General features: G+C 42.3%; 1 protein-coding gene across 26 annotated transcripts in view; it reads right to left on the bottom strand.

Moving 5' to 3' along the window:
- The window catches only part of STX18 (syntaxin 18), a 123,476-nt gene that overhangs the window by 74,152 nt on the left and 31,604 nt on the right, over window positions 1-17,720 (bottom strand). For 2 of the 26 annotated variants that reach the window (XR_014813603.1, XR_014813604.1), the window contains exon 1: window positions 1,916-2,028. The exons of 22 other annotated variants lie outside the window; for them this stretch is intronic. Coding sequence is in view for 1 of the 4 variants with exons in the window: in XM_021100997.2 (XP_020956656.1) it covers window positions 1,916-1,933 (18 nt within the window). In the remaining 3 variants the exon portion in view is untranslated. Of the gene's footprint in view, window positions 1-1,915; window positions 2,083-17,720 lie in introns of those variants that run through there. 2 more of the 26 variants (XR_014813602.1, XM_021100997.2) reach the window with 2 other exon arrangements.

The following is a 17,720-nucleotide window of genomic DNA, read 5'->3' as shown; positions in this document are numbered from 1 at the left end:
GAGGAAACTGAGGTGCTGAAATATTAAATACTGCGCCCACTGCCACTCAGCTAACGCGGAGCATGGCTAGATTAAAACTCAGTTACTGTGGCTCCAGAATCTTTGCTCTTGACTAGTGTCTCTACCGCCTGTCATGCTAGAATTTTTAAGAGCTGTCAGCAAAAAAAAAAAAAAAAAAAAAAAAAACAAAAAAAAACAAAAAAAAAAAACACGTGTTCACTGGTCCTGGGATCACCCTGTCCTAACTTCCCGAGACACATCTATCACGCCTGGAACAGCATGTGTTCTGCACCTGCTGAGTGACACGCAGATTATCTTCTAAGACACGAGCACAGGAGGGGACGGCGCGCTCTGGCCAGAGAAGGACTCCTGGGTGCTCGCACCTGAAGGTACCGGCCGAAGGGAGCCACGGCGACAAACGCCCGTCAAGGAACAGATGCGCTGGCTTTCTACTTATTAAAAATAAGTCGCATATAACTTTAGTAACCAGATTAACTGGGAGAGTCAAACTTAAGTCACTTTTTTCCTATAAAAGGAGAATTCTTACTCCACAGAACCTCAGTGCATGCTGTTTTCACCACAGAATTTTACAACTCGTTTATATATGTCTTCCCTACATTTGGAAGGTTGTTTTTTTTTTTTAACTGTTTAGAACAGTTCTCTGCGGGGGGGGGGGGGGCAAAAAGCAAATAGATTCGAAGTGACTTTTCTACTTTGCAAGATAATACTGATAAGTCCAGTAACAATAATAAACCCCAAATAATGACGACATTACTGCCAATATAACAGAAAGGTCTCCCTACTAGACTTGCTGTATTTTGAAACACCGACTCTCATCTAGTTGTTTCGCTTTGTTTTTCTCTGTATCTTCAATTCTCAGTACCGTGACTGGCACACAGTCCCGGTATCCCATAAATATCCACTGAATGGCTACATAAAAGTAAGTCTGTGTGTTTGGCTATTTCTATCACTGGCTCAATCCAAAATCAAAGACTTCATAATCTTTCCAAGAAAAGCAGTTCTGTGATAGCCATTCATAACGCGGTTGTTAGGACAAAACAGGTGATACACAGGCTATGAGGCCATTTAGGGAGTAAAATAAGACCCGTCAGTTTATATGCATACGGGTATAAATTAGTACCCCAAAATATTAGGCAACAGCGGAACAGTTAAAAGAAGACGTCCCGCACTTCATATCAAATGGAGCAAAGCAGCTTCGGTTTAAAGAAAAAGACCAGGTTTCATACCAAACGGAAAAAAGAGAGAGAGAGGAGTGGTCACTGAGAAACACTCAGCACCAGGAGGACTGAGGGATGCTCTTCCCCAAAGGCCTTTCAGAAAAGACATCACGGTGCTTCAGGTTGTTTTTGCAAGAAGCAAGCAAGCTCGTCGAGGCAGCATATTCCAACTCTAGAATTCCTTGGCCGTAGCATATGTGGCAAAATATACAACTAGGCCGAAAGGCAAATGAAGAAAAAAGGTGCCATTTCTTAGCTGGGGAATAACAATCTGAGGCTACCATGAACTTACATGTAACAAACATTTAAAAAATGTATCCAGTGCCTAACAAACTTTCCTTAAAGGATCTTTTCGTTTAAATTAAAAACAGTAGCTTTATTAATGCACAAGCCATTTCAAATTTGAAATACGACTCTAAGCCATACCTTGTGGACTGGAAAGCCATAACTGTAACGGGGAATGAGACCAACTGAAATCAATCTAAGAAATTTGAAGTAAGTAAATACTTTTCTTTTTTTTTTTTTTCCTACGGGGTAGTATAAAACGTATGAAATTACAGTAGTAAGAAGTTATTAATTTTAAATTATAAAGTGGAATTGAGGACCTCAAATATTCATAGATTTCTCAAAGAATTCTTGGAGCAAAGAAAACCATACCATGCTCTGGAAAAGCTTACCTTTGAGAAACACAGCATTTAATTTGCTTGACCCTGTTGTTCTGCAGACCATGCTGTACTGCAAAGCAACAGCAATACGGATCCCACCGAGCCCCTCTCTGATTAAAGCTGTGTTTTCAGGTTCACAGGTATCACACCGGCTTCTATACAAACATTCATTATTTAATAGCTAATCCAATTTAATTATTAAACCTGAACCAGGTGAGAACAGGAACTGTGTCAAGTTACCTGTACACCAGAATACTCTGGGGCAAGCAGATTTATGAAAATTTCAACACTCTCTGGGCAGAGAATCATTAGTACCAGAAAGTTACCTTCAAGTCAGAAGAACTAACTTGGAGGAACTCAAAAGTGTTTGCTAAATGAAAGAGTAAAAAAAGATTCATTCAATAGGGGGAATTGGCTTTTCAAATTTATTTATTTTTCCAAATAAAATGACTGCTGGCTCAAAGAGCAGCCCCTCGTGGGCCGTGGCCCACCCCCCAAGTCCAGAGGGACCACTATCCCCACCATCAGGACCCCCATGGGGATGAGAGTGGGGCAGTTGAGTGTGACTTGACTAAGCCCAAGCATCAGACACTGTGTGCCAGCGATCCTCTCTCTTCAACCTCAACAGGACCTGAAAGTGAGTTTTCCATCATTTAGTATGAGAAAAAATTTGCCTCTTCAACTGTATTTTAAGTTTCTTTTTAAAAATAACTTCTCGCTAATCATGGAGACTTTGTGAAATAAGCAAATATAAAGAAGAAAATAAAATCAACCCATAATATCATCACTTAGAAATAAATCTTTACCACTTTGATGTATTATCCATTTATGTATATATTTCCTTTATATAATTAAAACCATATTATATAATTCTATATCGTACTTACTTTAATTGGCACATAATGAGCACTTCCCGCATAATTAAAAAAACCTTCTAAAAAATTACTTTGATGGCTACAGAACATTTCATTGTTTAAATATGCCCTAATTTGACTATTTCTCCACTGTTGGATAACTAAGTCGTTTCTTCTGATTTTCCAAAAGGATAAATTATGCTGTAATGAACATCTTTTTGCTGAACCGTACCAGAGTATTTTTGGGTGCTAAATCTTTAACTGATTTTGTAACTCCTTAAGATCAAGTCTTAAAAGAGGAATTACATGCCAAAGAGTTACAAACATTTTTAAAAATCCCAGAAGGAAAGGCCCGATCAGCCTCCTAGGGCACCCCAGTGCTGGTCCCAGGGTCGCAGTCCAGGAGCAGAACAGCCAAGGAACCCGTTAACCCTTTGCTCGCCTGCTCAGAATGGCGGCTTTTGCGGTGGTCAACAACACAGTCATCTTAGTCCCACTGAATCCAGGTTGGCGACCAGGTTCTTCGTCCAGGGCCAAACAAGGCTTCAGCTTCCTCATCTAGAGAATGAGGAGGGTCGGACTAAATGGTCTGTGAGGCTCCTGTGACCCCCAACAGCTTGGACAGTTCTTATCTGTCCTAGGGCAGACACCATGTGTGTAGGTTCATGGGACACTGACAAAAGAATAAAACGTCACCTATTCATTTAAAGGTGTTCAGCTGTTCTTCGATCTTGTTGTCTCTTGGAGCAAATCATGAACAATAACGCTGCAAATTGGGAATACTTAAATATAATTGCCATACTGTTTTATACGAAGAAAGATAACATTCATGTCTGGTATTTAAATACATGACCTAGTTTGTGATTTTTCAATTCAAGGCTCCATCAAACTAGATGCAACAGCTGGAAATTCTGATTCAAAATAACGACTTCACAGAAAACCAGATGCTTTATCGAAGATAAGGTCTCCGGGAGAAGTGTAGCATTTTAAGAGGCAATCGAAAATCTGTATTAGATTTCCTGCAGAAAAACAGAAAGCTCCAGGATACTAAGCATTAAGAATCTGCACACTAGCAGAAAGATGAAGCTGCCAATCTGCAGTTCCTATTTCTAGGCAGGAACGCCACCTACTTCCTTGATGCAGGCACGCAGACCTCTATTGCCCTGCAGGTGTAATGCGCCTAAAAGGATCTGCCAGATACCTCAAAACCACTAGGCAAAAGGAAAACAAATGACAACTATTTTTGTAATCTTTGAAAATCACATTAGGATAAAAAGTACCAAAAAAACATTATTTTGGTGGAGAAGTCAAGCAGAACCTTATTACCTGAAAAAGAGTAAAAGTTACCTAAAAGAGTGTAATTGGGAAAACAGAAAAAGGATTTAGGGCAAGTAGCTTTATTATTAAGTTAGCAAGATAGCTACCGACTCAAAAATGTTACTTGTAAAAGAACATTTTATTCTTGAAAATTAAAAATGAACTTCATAGCCTACAACACTACTCAGGAATAAAAACATTTCCCCTTTTACATCTTTTCAGAGAAAACTGAAAAGCTTAATACATTTGGAGTCAAATTTTACATACAAAGTTTCTTCCTGAGCAAAAAAAATATTTATTGGGTTCTAGATACCAGAAGCTTTGAATCGAGGAAAATGTGGTTGGAAAAAAACACACATCTCTTTGTCCTCACGGGCCCTGAAGCAGCAGCACACACGAGGGAGGGCGGGGCAACCGGTGGATCCGGCGGATCCGGCAGACGCAGGTCTGGGGACTAGATTCTGGACCCTCAGCATCCATGGTACTCTCTTCAGAAGCAGAGCGGCCTGCGAACCTGCCGTGACCACGTCCTGCCGGTTCTCCTTGCCCACAGCCCTTCACAAGCACCCTCTCCACATCATAAAAGGAAGGCCGCTCTCACGATACCTGAATGTCCTCTGACAAAGGGACACTTAGCAGTCCTGGGAATGACACTCATGACTGGGCAACAAATCCTTTCACAAGTCTGGGGGGGTGGTTCCCAATCTTTTCCACTCAACAAAATTAACGGAGATCCTGAGCTGCCATCTGACAGTTGCTTTTAAACATTCTGATGCCAGTTTGGGCGTGTGACTCAGAGGACGTCCCAGGAGCAGGGTGGAGGGCAGCGCCTCAGCTCCTTCCATTCTTGTCCACTCACGGGCCTGACACAAACAAGGTTCCCAAGGCTTCTTAGCTCTTGTGTCACAAGGAGTGAAAGCTAAGAATGCAGTTGATATCGGACAGTGTCACAGTCTGGAAAAAGGAACATGCATCCACTTGCACACGACCTAGTTTACAGACAAATCTGCTGCCTTTAGAGGCTTTGCAGATGAAATAATGTAATTTTTGTTTTAATCCATGTACACTGATAATAATGCCAGAGGTAACTCAACACAGAATAATGCAACACAGTTGTTTGACAGAGAATAACCACAGCCTTTTGGTCATCACTGGAAACAGTTTAAAAGTTAAATTTCAATTTGCATACCTACTTTGTTACATAGAAGTATAAGAGAATGAGCAATAAATGATTTTCAACGATAACCAGGGATAGGAGAATATTATGTGGGGGAAATGAAATGGAGTTTACGGAGAAAAAGACTGTAAAATCCATGACTATAGGAAAAAAATTTTTACGGATTTTTTTTTTCAACAAATGATGGTGAGTATCAGGTACAATATTTAGCTTCCATGGGACACATTTAAAAGGGTGATTAAAAGTTTACAATGTCAAGTTTTACAGCATACTGGAAATTATATCCTTTGCAACTATTTAAATTTATAATGAAAAATTTAGATGTTGGCTTGAAATATATGCATGAGGTTATCTAGTTTTTTTTTTTTAAATTCTTTTAAGGGACAAATAAACAAATATATTTAAAGGTCATTGGTTTACAGTCTGGCAGTATAAAAAAATACCAAACATACATAACTATAAATAATTAAAGTTCTATGAAGTAAAAACACAGGGATATTACTATAAAAGCACAAAACAGAGGCACTCAGCCTAGTCTAGGGTGAGTGGCAGAGGCTTTCTGCCACGCAAGGTGCACCCCAATAAGATACGGACATTCATTCTCGTACTCCGTGTCTAGGATGAATGAGTGAAGGTGATACTTGAACAAAGAAATAAATAAATTAGCCTGGCAAAAGGAGTGGGAGGAAAAGTGTTTCAGACAGAGTGAACAGCATGTGTAAAGGCTACGATGAGAGGACGAAACGTTCAAAGGACCAGACTGGGCCATGCTTTACAATCTATATTAGAGAAGTGTTTTGTTTTTGTTTTTGTTTTTTTCTAAAGAAGTAACTGGAAGGAAACATTTTAATCAGGGAAGTGATCTGACCAGGTTTAATTTTAATACATTATCTCTCAAGAAAAAAAACCCCAAAAAAACTGTTGCTAATCAGTAAGAAAACAGAACTCATTCATTCATCCATCAAATATTAACTGAATATCTGCTTTATGCCAGAGACTAGATTAAGCACTGAGGGACAGGAGTAAAAAGACAACGAAGCCCTGAGAACTTGCAGCCCAGCAAGTTTTCACTTCAAGAGCGTGAAAAGACAAGCTAACTGGGAGGCTAAGAGAAAATCCTTGCAATTCACAAGTCTGACCCAGGGCTTGTACTCACATCAGGAGCTCTCGGACCTAACACTAAGAAGACCAACAACTCGATTTTAAAATGGGTGAAAGATTTGCACAGACTCCTCGCTGAGGAAGGTGAACAGGCACCGGAAAACGCTCTACATCATTAGCCACCAGGGGAAATGCAAATTAGCAATGACCCATCACGACACAGCCGCTAAAACAGCCCAAATGAAAATTCTGACACCACCCCGCGAGGGTGTGGAGCCCGAGACCTCTCACTGCCGGAGAGAAAACGAAAAGCACAGCCACTGTGGAGAACAGGTCGGCGGTTCATTTTGAGTACCAGCCTTCCTCATTGAGAGAGAGAGAATTCACAGAGCACAGGACTCACCCATTCAAAGTGTGCTAGTCAATGGTTTCTAGCACATCACAAGCTGTGCAACCGTCGTCTCAATCCCTTTTGGAATCTTCATCACCACAAAGATCCCATATCCATTCGCAGCCACTTCCCATATCTCCCCAGCCCTCCCCGCCCCAGGCAACCAATCTACTTTCTGTCTCTACGAATTTGTCTCTTCTGGACATTTCATGGAAAGAGAATCATACCGAACGCGGCCCTTTGTGACCGGCTTCTTTCATTAGCATGTTTTCAAGGCTTACCCATGTTATAGTAAGTATCAGGACTCCATTTCTTTTTATTGCCAAAATTACTAGCTGTATAGATGTATCACATTTTATTTACCCGTTCATCAAGTTGATGGACTTTTGGATTATTTTCACTTTCTCATCGTTACGAATAATGCGAAGAACATTTGTGCACAGGCAGCTTTTTAAAAAATATATTCAATATTAAACATACAGTTACCATATGACCTAGCGATCCCACTCCTGGGCTATGTGCCCTAGAGAAATGAAAATTTCTGCTAACGCAAAACCTGTGCACAAATATTTGAAGTAGCTCTATTCATAAACGCCAAAAACTGGAAACAACCCAAATGCCTTCAATAAGTGATCAATAACCATGGTACCTTCGTATAACAAAAACTACTCAGTAATAAAGAGGAAGGGACTGTTGATTAAACACACATCTTAAATGAATCTCAAAGGCATTTTGCTGACTAAAAAGAAGTCAGTTTCAAGGGGTTACATACTACATGAGTCCACTGACATAAAATTCTCAAAAACTCCCCAAAACTATAGTAAGGGAGAACCAGTTGTGTGTGTGGCGGAGGAGGTGCTGGCTACAAAGGAATAACATGAGGGAGATTTGGGAGGTGATGAAACCGTTCTGGATCCTGGTTGCAAAATGGTTTACACCAAAAGAGAATACATACATCTGTGTATATACATACATATTGGTACAGATACACACACACATTAAAATTCACAGAGCTGGAGTTCCCATTGTGGCTCAGTGGTAATGAACCCAACTAGTATCCATGAGGATGTGGGTTCAATCCCTGGCCTCACTCAGTGGGTTAAGGATCTGGCGTTGCTGTGAGCTGTGTGTAGGTTGCAGATGTGGCTCAGAACCTGTGTTCTCAGAACTGAGAACTCTGAACTCGGGCTGTGGCACACGCTGGCAGCTCCGACTGGACCCCTAACCTGGGAATTTCCATATGCCATGGGTGTGGCCCTAATAAGAAAAAAAATCACAGAACTATACAGCAGAAAGTTCAATTTCACTGTATGTTAATTTCAAAATAAAGGAAAAAAAAAAAAAAAGCCAGCTAGAAAGATACGCCCTGACTCTCCTAGCATCTTCTGCTCCAGCCTGGAAAGTAAACACTCCATATTTACTGTGTACTTATCATCCATAAGCCATTGGACTACAGAGCTGACCACAGAACAAATGACTTTGGCATCCTAACACAGACGTAAAAGGTATTTTAGGTCCAAATACCTTTGTTTGTTTTTTAAGGCTGCACCCACGGCAAATGGAAGTTCCCAGACAAGGGGTCGAACTGGAGCTGCCACTGCCAGCCTACTCCACAGCTCATGGCAACACTGGATCCTCTACCAACTGAGTGAATGCAGGGATCAATCCTGCATCATCATGGATACTGCTGGCTTCATTACTGCTGAGCCACAACGGGAACTCCACGGAGTGTTTTAATTTAAATACCAGATGGCTTTCCGTGACTGCTTAGGAGGATTATGAATTATCATTAAATAAATGGGTCATGGCTGACACTCCCTCTAGAGCATATGACACAGAAATGCCCAAGTGAAAAGCGCATGCTCCTAGGACTTTGAACTCGGGGTTCATATCCCAGACTGCTGTTCTTTTGTTTTCACTTTTCGTCTGTTCATGGTGCCTTAGGAGTCTGTCATTTGGGCCTTTCCAATCCCTACTGAAGCTATTCTAGAAGAAAACTGCTCGTCTCCCATATGTGCTATGTAGCCTATAATTTACTTTAGATCGTCCCAAATATAGCCTCCAAACTTGCTGAAAATCCAAAAGTTTTTGGTGCTGCAGTCAGAGACAGAAAGCAACATCACTTTAATTATGTAGGTTATATGTATAATATTTATTATTTTTAAGCAAAGACTGAGCTCAACACCTCAGGAAACCCGAGGCAGTAGACTCCCAAATACCAAGGCCATTCTGAAGTCAACAAGAAGGAGCTCACGTGTAACAAAAAGTGAGTTAAACTTGGGAGTTAAAAGACCTCACTTTGAACAATTCTGGCTCTGCTTACAATCTAGGCAATTCTAGATAGACAATAAAGAATAAACATAATAAATATTTTTAAAATAACGTAATAATAAATAATAAGCCTGTTAATAAAATATGTGAGATGGTGATCAGTGTTATGGGGAGAGAAAAAGAGAGAAAGGGAAGGGACATCCCAGGAGAGGGTGGGGAAGAGATGGATTACAATATCCTACAGAGTGGTCGGGCGGCCTCATGGGGAAGATGACAGAGAGGACACATCTGAGGGCGGGCGGGCGAGAGGCACCCAGACAGGTGTCTAGGGAGCGCATCTCAAGAAGAGGGAAGACGTCCAAAGGCCCTAAGACCACGGTAGATCCAGCCTGGGGAGGAAAGGCGAGGACACCGAGTGTCTGCGGGACCTCTGAGCAGCAAGTGTAAGAAGAATGGAATCACACGGAGCCCCTTTCTGGCCATGCTGGTATGAAACTAGAAATCAAGTGCAGGACGATGTCAGGCGGGTAGTCCAACGGAGAGTGCGAAAGAGGAGTCTGAGCTGGAAATAAAAATTTAGGAGTTACTGGAAGTCAAACAGAGCTGGGGGGTGTCCTTTGAGCAAACATTTAATGAGCACCCGTGCATCAGCTGTGTGCCAGAGAGTGGGAGAGCGAGAGCTAGAAAGGAACTCAGCCTCACAAAAACGCTACGCAGTTCAACTCTACTTTAACTGGAGCAATGGGGGAAGCCAGAGGGGAAGAAACTGAGAGAGAATTCTCAGTCGTGGTCTTTAAAAAGCATTAGAAAGTTACAAAAAAAAAAAAAAAAAAAAAGAGACTTAGTGTAAAGTGTTAAGAGATATTAAATCTGATTCTGAATCTAAGAGATTAACTGCACGGCCATGTGCAGCGTCTCAAGTTCTCATTAAGTGAGATCACTAACCCTCTTTTCATCGATTTTCACTGAGAAATGCATGTTTATGACTCTGAAGATGAATCAGAGGCACCTTGTTTTCTGATGGTTTCAAAGAGGAATTTTGCTTGCCCAGTCCATGTTGGTGCAGATGCTAGCAGTTCCTTGTGCCAGCCTTGCTTGATCAAGACCATTATAAGACAGTGTTTTATTCTACACTGTTATTCTTAAAAATGGATATTTCATCACTTACATATGAACTGAATATAAATCTCAAAAGAAATCTTAGGGAAGACAGTATAATTCTGATGCTATCCTAGTAGCAATTTATGAGTAAGTTTTGCTTCAAAAGTTTTCAAGTTTAGAATATATGTTGCTTAGGTACCCAGAGAGGCTACAAATGTCTGTCATGTGGTAGGTGAATCAACAGTCCCTCTAAACCTGGGAGTTCCCAACGTGGCTCAGTGGTTAATGAACCTGACTAGCATCCACGAGGACGTGGGTTAAGGATGTGGCGTTGCCCTGAGTTGTGGTGTAGGTCGCAGATGCGGCTCAGATCCCGAGTTGCTGTGGCTCTGGTGTAGGCTGGTGGCTACAGCTCTGATTCAGTCCCTAGCCTGGGAACCTCCATATGCCACGAGTGCGGCCCTAAAAATCAAAAAACAAAAAACAGTCCCTCTAAACCTGAGTGATGGGAAATTTGTCCATTAAGTCAGCTATGTGCTGAAAAGTCTTAAACATGGGATTGAAATATGTGCCAATAACCGAAAAACATTCACAATTAGTTTTTGCAGACTCCTAGATCACGTAAGAGTCTCATAAACAGAAACGAATTCTAGCTACTAGCATTCCAAAAGGGGGAGGGGGGAGGACTGAACAGATACTAAGGCTATCTAACATATTTGAAAGAGGGGTTAAAATTAGAGTTTATCAACCTAAGTCCTATTGACATTTTCAGCCAGATCATTCCTTTTTGTAGGGGAATTATCTGGGGACTGGGGGCTGTCCTATACATTGCAGGACGTTCAGCAGCACCCCCAACCTCTACCCACTAGATGCCAGTAGCAGCCCCCTAGCATGACAACCAAAAATGTCTCTGGACCTCGCCAAGTGTCCCCTGGAGGCAGAAATACCACCAGTTGAGAACCACTGGTTTAATGCCAAAACATGGGAAGGGCAAAGATCCAGCTAGACCTCTGAAACAACTGGAAGTGGGTATTTAAAACTCCTCTGTGAGTCTGGCTAAAGGTTTATCAATTTTGTTTATCTTTTCAAAAAGTCAGCTCATAGTTTCATCAATCTTTTCTGTTGTTTGTTTTGGTCTTTATTCCACTTATTTCCACTCTGATGTTTACTCTTTCCTTCATTTCACTGACCTGGGGCTTGCTTTGTTCTTCTTTTTCTAGTTCCTTTAGGTATAAAGTTAGGTTGTTTGACTTTGTTGTTGTTGTTGTTCCTTTAAATAGGCCTTGTAGCTCTATCAACTTCCCTCTTAGAACTGCTCTTGCTGCATCCAATGGATTCTGGAAAAGCTGTGTTTCTATTTTCATTTGTCTCAAACTGTTTTTTGATTTCCTCTGATTTCTTCGTTGGCCCACTGGGGGTTTTCTGGTAGCATGTTGTTGTGTTTGTGTATGTATTTATGTTTTTTCCAATTTTCTTCCTAAAACTGACTTCAAGTTTCATACCATTGTGCTCAGAAGGACACTCGATGTGATTTCATTCTTCTTAAATTGATTGAGACTTATTTTGGGGCCTAACGTGACCTATCCTGGAGAATGTTCCATGTGCACTTGGAAAGAACGTGTATTCTGCTGTTTTGGGATGTAATGAAGCTTATCTTCAGGGAAATACAAATCAAAGCCCCAATGAGATGTCACCTCACACCTGTCAGAATGGCTGTTGTCCAACAAGACAAGAAAAAAACAAAGGCTGGTAAGGGTGTGGAGAAAAGAGAATCCTCACACACTCTTGGTGGGAAAGTAAACTGGTGCAGCCACTGTGGAAAACAGTATGGAGGCGCCTCAAAAATTAAAAATAGAACTACAACTGCCATACAATCCAGCAATTTCACTCCTCTCAGTATTTATCCAAGGGGGGGAAAACACTAATTTGAAAAGATATATGCACCCCAATGTTCACTGCAGCATTACTTGCAATAGCTAAAATATGGAAGCAACCCAAGTGCCCATCGAAAGATGAATGGATAAAGAAGATGTGATACACACACACACACATGAACATACATGCATACAATGGAATATTACTCAGCCATTAAAAAGTGAAATCTTGCCATCTGTGACAACAAGGATGAGCCTAAAAAGTATGTCATGCTAGATGAAGTAAGTCAGGGAAAAACAAATACTGTGTTTTCACCTATATGTGGAATCTAAAAAACAAAATGAACAAATGTAATAAAACAGAAACAGACTCACAGATACAGAGAACAAACCAGTGGCTGCCACAGGGGAGGAGGAGTGAAATAGGTGGAGGGGATTAAGGGTGCTAGTGATAAAATAAACATGTCACAGGGATGGAAGTGCAAAGCACACAGAATACAGTCAATGACACAGTGATTCTGCATGACGTGTCATCTACAAAGACAGAAAATCATTACGTTGCATACCTGAAACTAATAAGTAAATGACACTTCAATTAAAAATAAATAAATTTTTTCTTTAAAAAAATCCCTCTAGAGTCTCCTTGATTTCTAACCCCATTTTCTCTGCATCTTAGCTTCAATTCCCTCACTGCAGCTCAGCAGTGGGAACGTGGCCACCAACAGCTCCTTTTACTTGTTAAAATCCAGGCCTCTGGACCAAGAATAACTCTTTTCTTAAATTCCAATTTTTAAAGAATCATAAAGAAGGACTGTTGTCCTGATTTGAGTCTGATACCTACCCATGGTGCACGGCCTGGAGGGCGAAGGATGCCATACGGGAGCACAGCAGCATCTGCTAAAACTACCAGTTTGAAGCCAGAGGCATACCAGTTCCAAAAGGAGGAAGGTGCTGCTGTTGACAGAAGGCTAATCTGGGGACAAAGAAAATAACAGGCATCCGCCGAAACCACTTAATACTGAATGGTCAGTGTAACATACAGCAAAGTCAGGAAATTAGCATCTCTTCATAATACTGCACTGGACTTGCTTTCTTACACGTGAGGCACATGTGTGAGTCAGGTATTCTGGGAAGCATCCGAGTCCACTGGAGACCTTGATAATTTTAAGCTAAGAGGGCAGGCAAAGCACACAGTATCTACGCTTGGCTGTTTTTTGTCACCCATGTACTTTCAAGTGGATTTCTCATGATACACTGAAGAAATCCGCAGATGAAACTGTGAATGGCGCTATTACTGTAACAACACTGCCCACAGGCAGACATGACAAAGGACTGACAGTGGTATGCTTTGTGGGCTACTAGCAAAATATACTTTTAACATGGGACTCTGCCTAAGTCGACGGAAGACCGTAATTGAACAACCATTGCCCAATTTGTGGGCTAACAGAAAACCAAATGTTTGCCTTAAAACTTTCCAACTGGGTTCAAGAATAAAATCCAGGAACATGATAATATACACATAAAATAGACATCAATTCAAAATTTTACGAAGGAAGCAGTCTAAGTCTAAAATGTTTCAATTTTCCCAGAGACTAAGAGGAGACAGGGGACAGGAAATCTTTCCCCGGTTCTCCCATTAGCAAATCCCTGAGGTTACATCTGATGTTAACTCAGAAGCACCTGTACACCTTCAGCGTGAGACCAGAAAGAGCCTCGAGCCCATGCCTCAGCTCTGCCTTCAGCTCGCCGGAGCTCTCACGGTTTCCCACCCACCCATCTGCCATCTCCACACAAGCAGGCTCCAACACCCGAAGGCAACCTTATGCAACAAGAAGCACCTCTTCATACAGCCAGGACCCAATTGTAATCAAAGGAAGGACAGAAAAAAAGGTGAAAGCAGTGGAGGAAAATGGGGGGGCAGGGGGGTGAGGGTTCAACCTGCAGTGTCTCAGTCAGCTTGGGCCACCCCCAAGGCATATGGAAGTTCCCAGGTCAGGGGTCAAATCTGAGCTGGAGCCACGACCTACGCCACAGCCGTGGCCATGCCAGATCCTTAACCCACTGTGTCAGGCCACCGAGTCCTCCACGGAGACAAGCCGGATCATGAACCCACTGCGTCAGCACGGGAACTCCTCTCCTCTGTTCTTAAATCTTACTGTGCTGGAGCTGGGTTTAGGGGCTACACTCACCAGCAACATACAGCAACAGCAATATTTTCAAAGTCCATCAGCAGATTACTTAAATGTGGCACCGTGAAAATCTCTTAAAATTCCAGTGTCAGTAAATGTCAAATTTCTATGTTTTAAACAGACACCCAACAAAAAAGAATATCCAACGAGCTTCATAACCCTCTGATGGGGAAAAAGTACGCCAGCACTCACATCTTCACTGCAAGCCAGAGGTTCACGACGTCTCCTTGCTAATGGAGTGACCACGGGCTGGTTGGCTGCCCTTAGACAGCTATAAACGTCAGCCTTCTCTCGTGAAGGACTGACATTCAATCCCTGCTTTTATAAATGACATGATTTTATTTCAACCGGAAGGCAGGGGTGTGATAAGGACACTGAGGACCCGGGAGAAAACCATGCAAGTATGTAAGAGCCAGTGCTGGAGGGAGAACTGAGAGAATTTGGCCTAAAGGAGGCATGATGATCAACCCTCAGGCTGCACAATCTCCATGGCCAGGATGTGAACACTGTGATGTCTCTTCATCAAGTGGCACCTTGAAAGTGCTCAAGAGCTGTTTACGGAGTGGTCCTTTCTGCACGGTTTCTGTATAAATCAGGAAGACCTGAGATGCACAGGCCAATGTTTCTCAACCTTTTCACTGCAGATGGGGAAAGCATTACATAAATACTATCATCAGTTAAGCACTTAACTTATCGAGCACAGCAAGACACAGAGCAGTTTCGATGGAAAACGGAGACCTCAGGAGTTAAATTCGTTCTATCATGGTTCTCGTTTAAAAACAACTTAAGAGTGAAAAATAAATTTCTTTCAGCTATTCACTTATGGTAAAAGAGAGAGCTTCAATGTTATGGAGATGTAATTTCTACCACCTTTAAAGATCCTTCACTCCTGTCTTTCAATGCTAAGAATCCTGGTCTCCTTTGTCCCAATTTTTCAAGACATCCATTTATTTAATCTTGAGCCTTTCTGACTTGGTTTCTTTTGACTAACTCCTCAATGAGACTATGTTCTACACGATAGCCAATTAACATGCTCAAACCTTCTGGTTTTTCCTCTGTTGCATGATACGTAACTGATTATTTAATCCAAATTCTCTCCCCGTTGGGGTCCAAGAGGGATACTCGCGCTTGTATGGTTTCTCTTGGAGGGCACATCCCAGGAACTGTCCTTAGCTTCTGGCGAAAGGAGCACCTCACAGTGCCTTTCTCCCCCGAACCTGACCTGTGGAACATACATACACCACATCCAGCCACGCGGCAGAATATGCGGGAACGCTGGGCACGTCTTGCAGAGTGAATGTTCTCCTAGACTCAATGTGCAGTGTTCACCTCCTCCACTCGGCACGCTCCTGCCGACCTCACACAGCTGGAGCCCCCCCAATGACGCCAGCAACTCCTTAGCGTTTTCCACTATTTTCACTGTCATATACAATCGGTGCACTTATATTTATTGGTGAATGCCTGCCTTTCTAGTTCCACAGTCCTACGAAGTCTAATTTAATAAAAGCTACTATTTGCGGAGCATCACCATGAGCCAGACACTACTCTAGGTACCCACACACTAACCCTGCGAGGCAGGAACGATGATAACGCTCATTTCACAGGTGAGCAAACTGACACGCATGGAGGTAAAGTAACTTGTCTGGATCGCACAGCTAGAAAGTGCCAAAGCTGAGGCTTGGCGCCTGGACAGACTGGACTCCAGCCTCTCTGGTCTTAGCCACCACACTCTACTGCTTTTACCTAAGCCCAGCCCTTTAGACATTTTTCTGTGTCAGTTAAGGAGTTATCTTTGATTGCCTCTCTTTTTTCTCTCACTTACTTCACTATACTTATTCAACAAATGTTTTTTGCATTTCTACTGACTATAAATCAAACAGGATGGAGCTGGTGTCCTTAAAAAGCAAAGGTGGGAAAACAGCCAACAGCTGCAGTGAGTTCCTAAGTGACACAGCAGACGTAGCCATGAGCTGCATCATTACAATCAACGAACAAACCGATACAATTTTCTATGGGTCCAGAATATCTATAAAAACAAAACTTGAAAAAATATTTTCAAATAACCTTGATGTACAGAAAGAACACAGAGTTTAGAGTGACAAAATCCTGATCTGAATTCTTCTCCTGCCACCTGGGGGTTTGTGACTCAGTCAGGTCAACCTGTGTTCTCTGAAGCTCATGTCGCTTACCTCTGAAACAGGGGGACCTTCCCAGAAGGACTGTGAGAATTGAGTGAAAATGGCCGGCAGACTGGAATGCTTTAAAGAAATATTAGCTATTATTCACACACTTAGACCTCATGTGAGCCCCATAACAACACAGCCCAAAAGACTAACTGCTCTATATCAACAGATCATAAAGCAAAGTCTCAACCATAAAAACCACCTCTCCAAGACTAGGTTCATTCAAGTGCAAATACAGGACAAGTACGAGTACATACAAGAAGGTGCAGCTTGGAGCAATGGTGTTTCTGAGGAGTGGACCACACTTTTTAAAAAGCAGAGTAACTGGACGGCTAAAAGGAAAATGGTAGAGGGGTAGAGAGGCCATTAGGACGGGGCACCAGCACGGCAGGAGTCATCTGGTGATGGAGATGAGACCTACACAAGGAAATGGCGCAAAAAGAAAAGGTGAGAGAGACTAGCACTGGGTTAAGAGGGGCTCGGAAGGTCTGAGAAAGTGTGAGTGTGGTGACTAAGTCAGGGAGAACGGGATGAAAGTAAGGCCGACAGTGCATTTAGCCATCACTCAGCCAACGAGGGGCGAATGCCTGCCACAGGCAATGTGCTGTGTTTGGGTGGGATACAACGGGAGACCATAGCACATAGCCAGCCTTTGATCTGAAGGCACTTACAGTCCAGTGGGAGGGGCATTAAACAGGTTAATAAACAAATGTAAAAATCCAAGCCGGGGTAAGCCTCGCAAGGAGGTAGCCTCAGTGGCCCAAACATCAGGTAATCACAGCAGGAAGCTGGAGGGAGTGCTGGTCTACCAAATGGGGTGGAGACAGAAAGAGGAACCTATCCAATGGATTAGATGAGGGAAGGAATGAGACGGGGTCCAGAGGGTCTCTCGAGTTCCTGCTTAGAAAGACTAGTCTTTCACAGCCTCTGGGAAGGCCCCAGGAAGCATGCGGACAGGCAGGAGGTCAAGACACCGTTCTGTCCTAGTATTCTTGAGCCAATGCCTCACGAACCATGAAGCATAAGGCACTGGTAATTCTCTGTAAGTTTCATTTTCCCCATAAAGTTCTCAGAAATAAAACTACTTCCACTCCCACGGCACAATTTTTAAAACCTTCCCTAGAACGGTGAGACCTAAACGAACACAAACTTTAAAAAGTCATACAGCACACTGAGAATGGCCCTAAAGTTTCTAGAACAATTCACAGTTCAATGTGCAATGGTTACATCCAATAAATATCTCAAAACATTGATTTCCAATGCTGACTGGAAGGTGAGTGACTTGAATACTAAATAATGCGGCAAAAAGAGCTTTGACTATTGCAGAAGTGTTCTAAAAACTGTGGTCATCTTTTGCTT

The sequence above is a fragment of the Sus scrofa genome, chromosome 8, assembly GCF_054392235.1.
Source record: "Sus scrofa isolate SSC_HxYL_T2T_F1_AM1 chromosome 8, Sscrofa_HxYL_maternal_Yorkshire_Landrace_v2.0, whole genome shotgun sequence".
In the NCBI taxonomy this organism is placed as follows: Eukaryota; Metazoa; Chordata; class Mammalia; order Artiodactyla; family Suidae; genus Sus; species Sus scrofa.
Note: the sequence above shows the minus strand (reverse complement) of the source record. Positions and strands in the feature narration are given on the sequence as shown.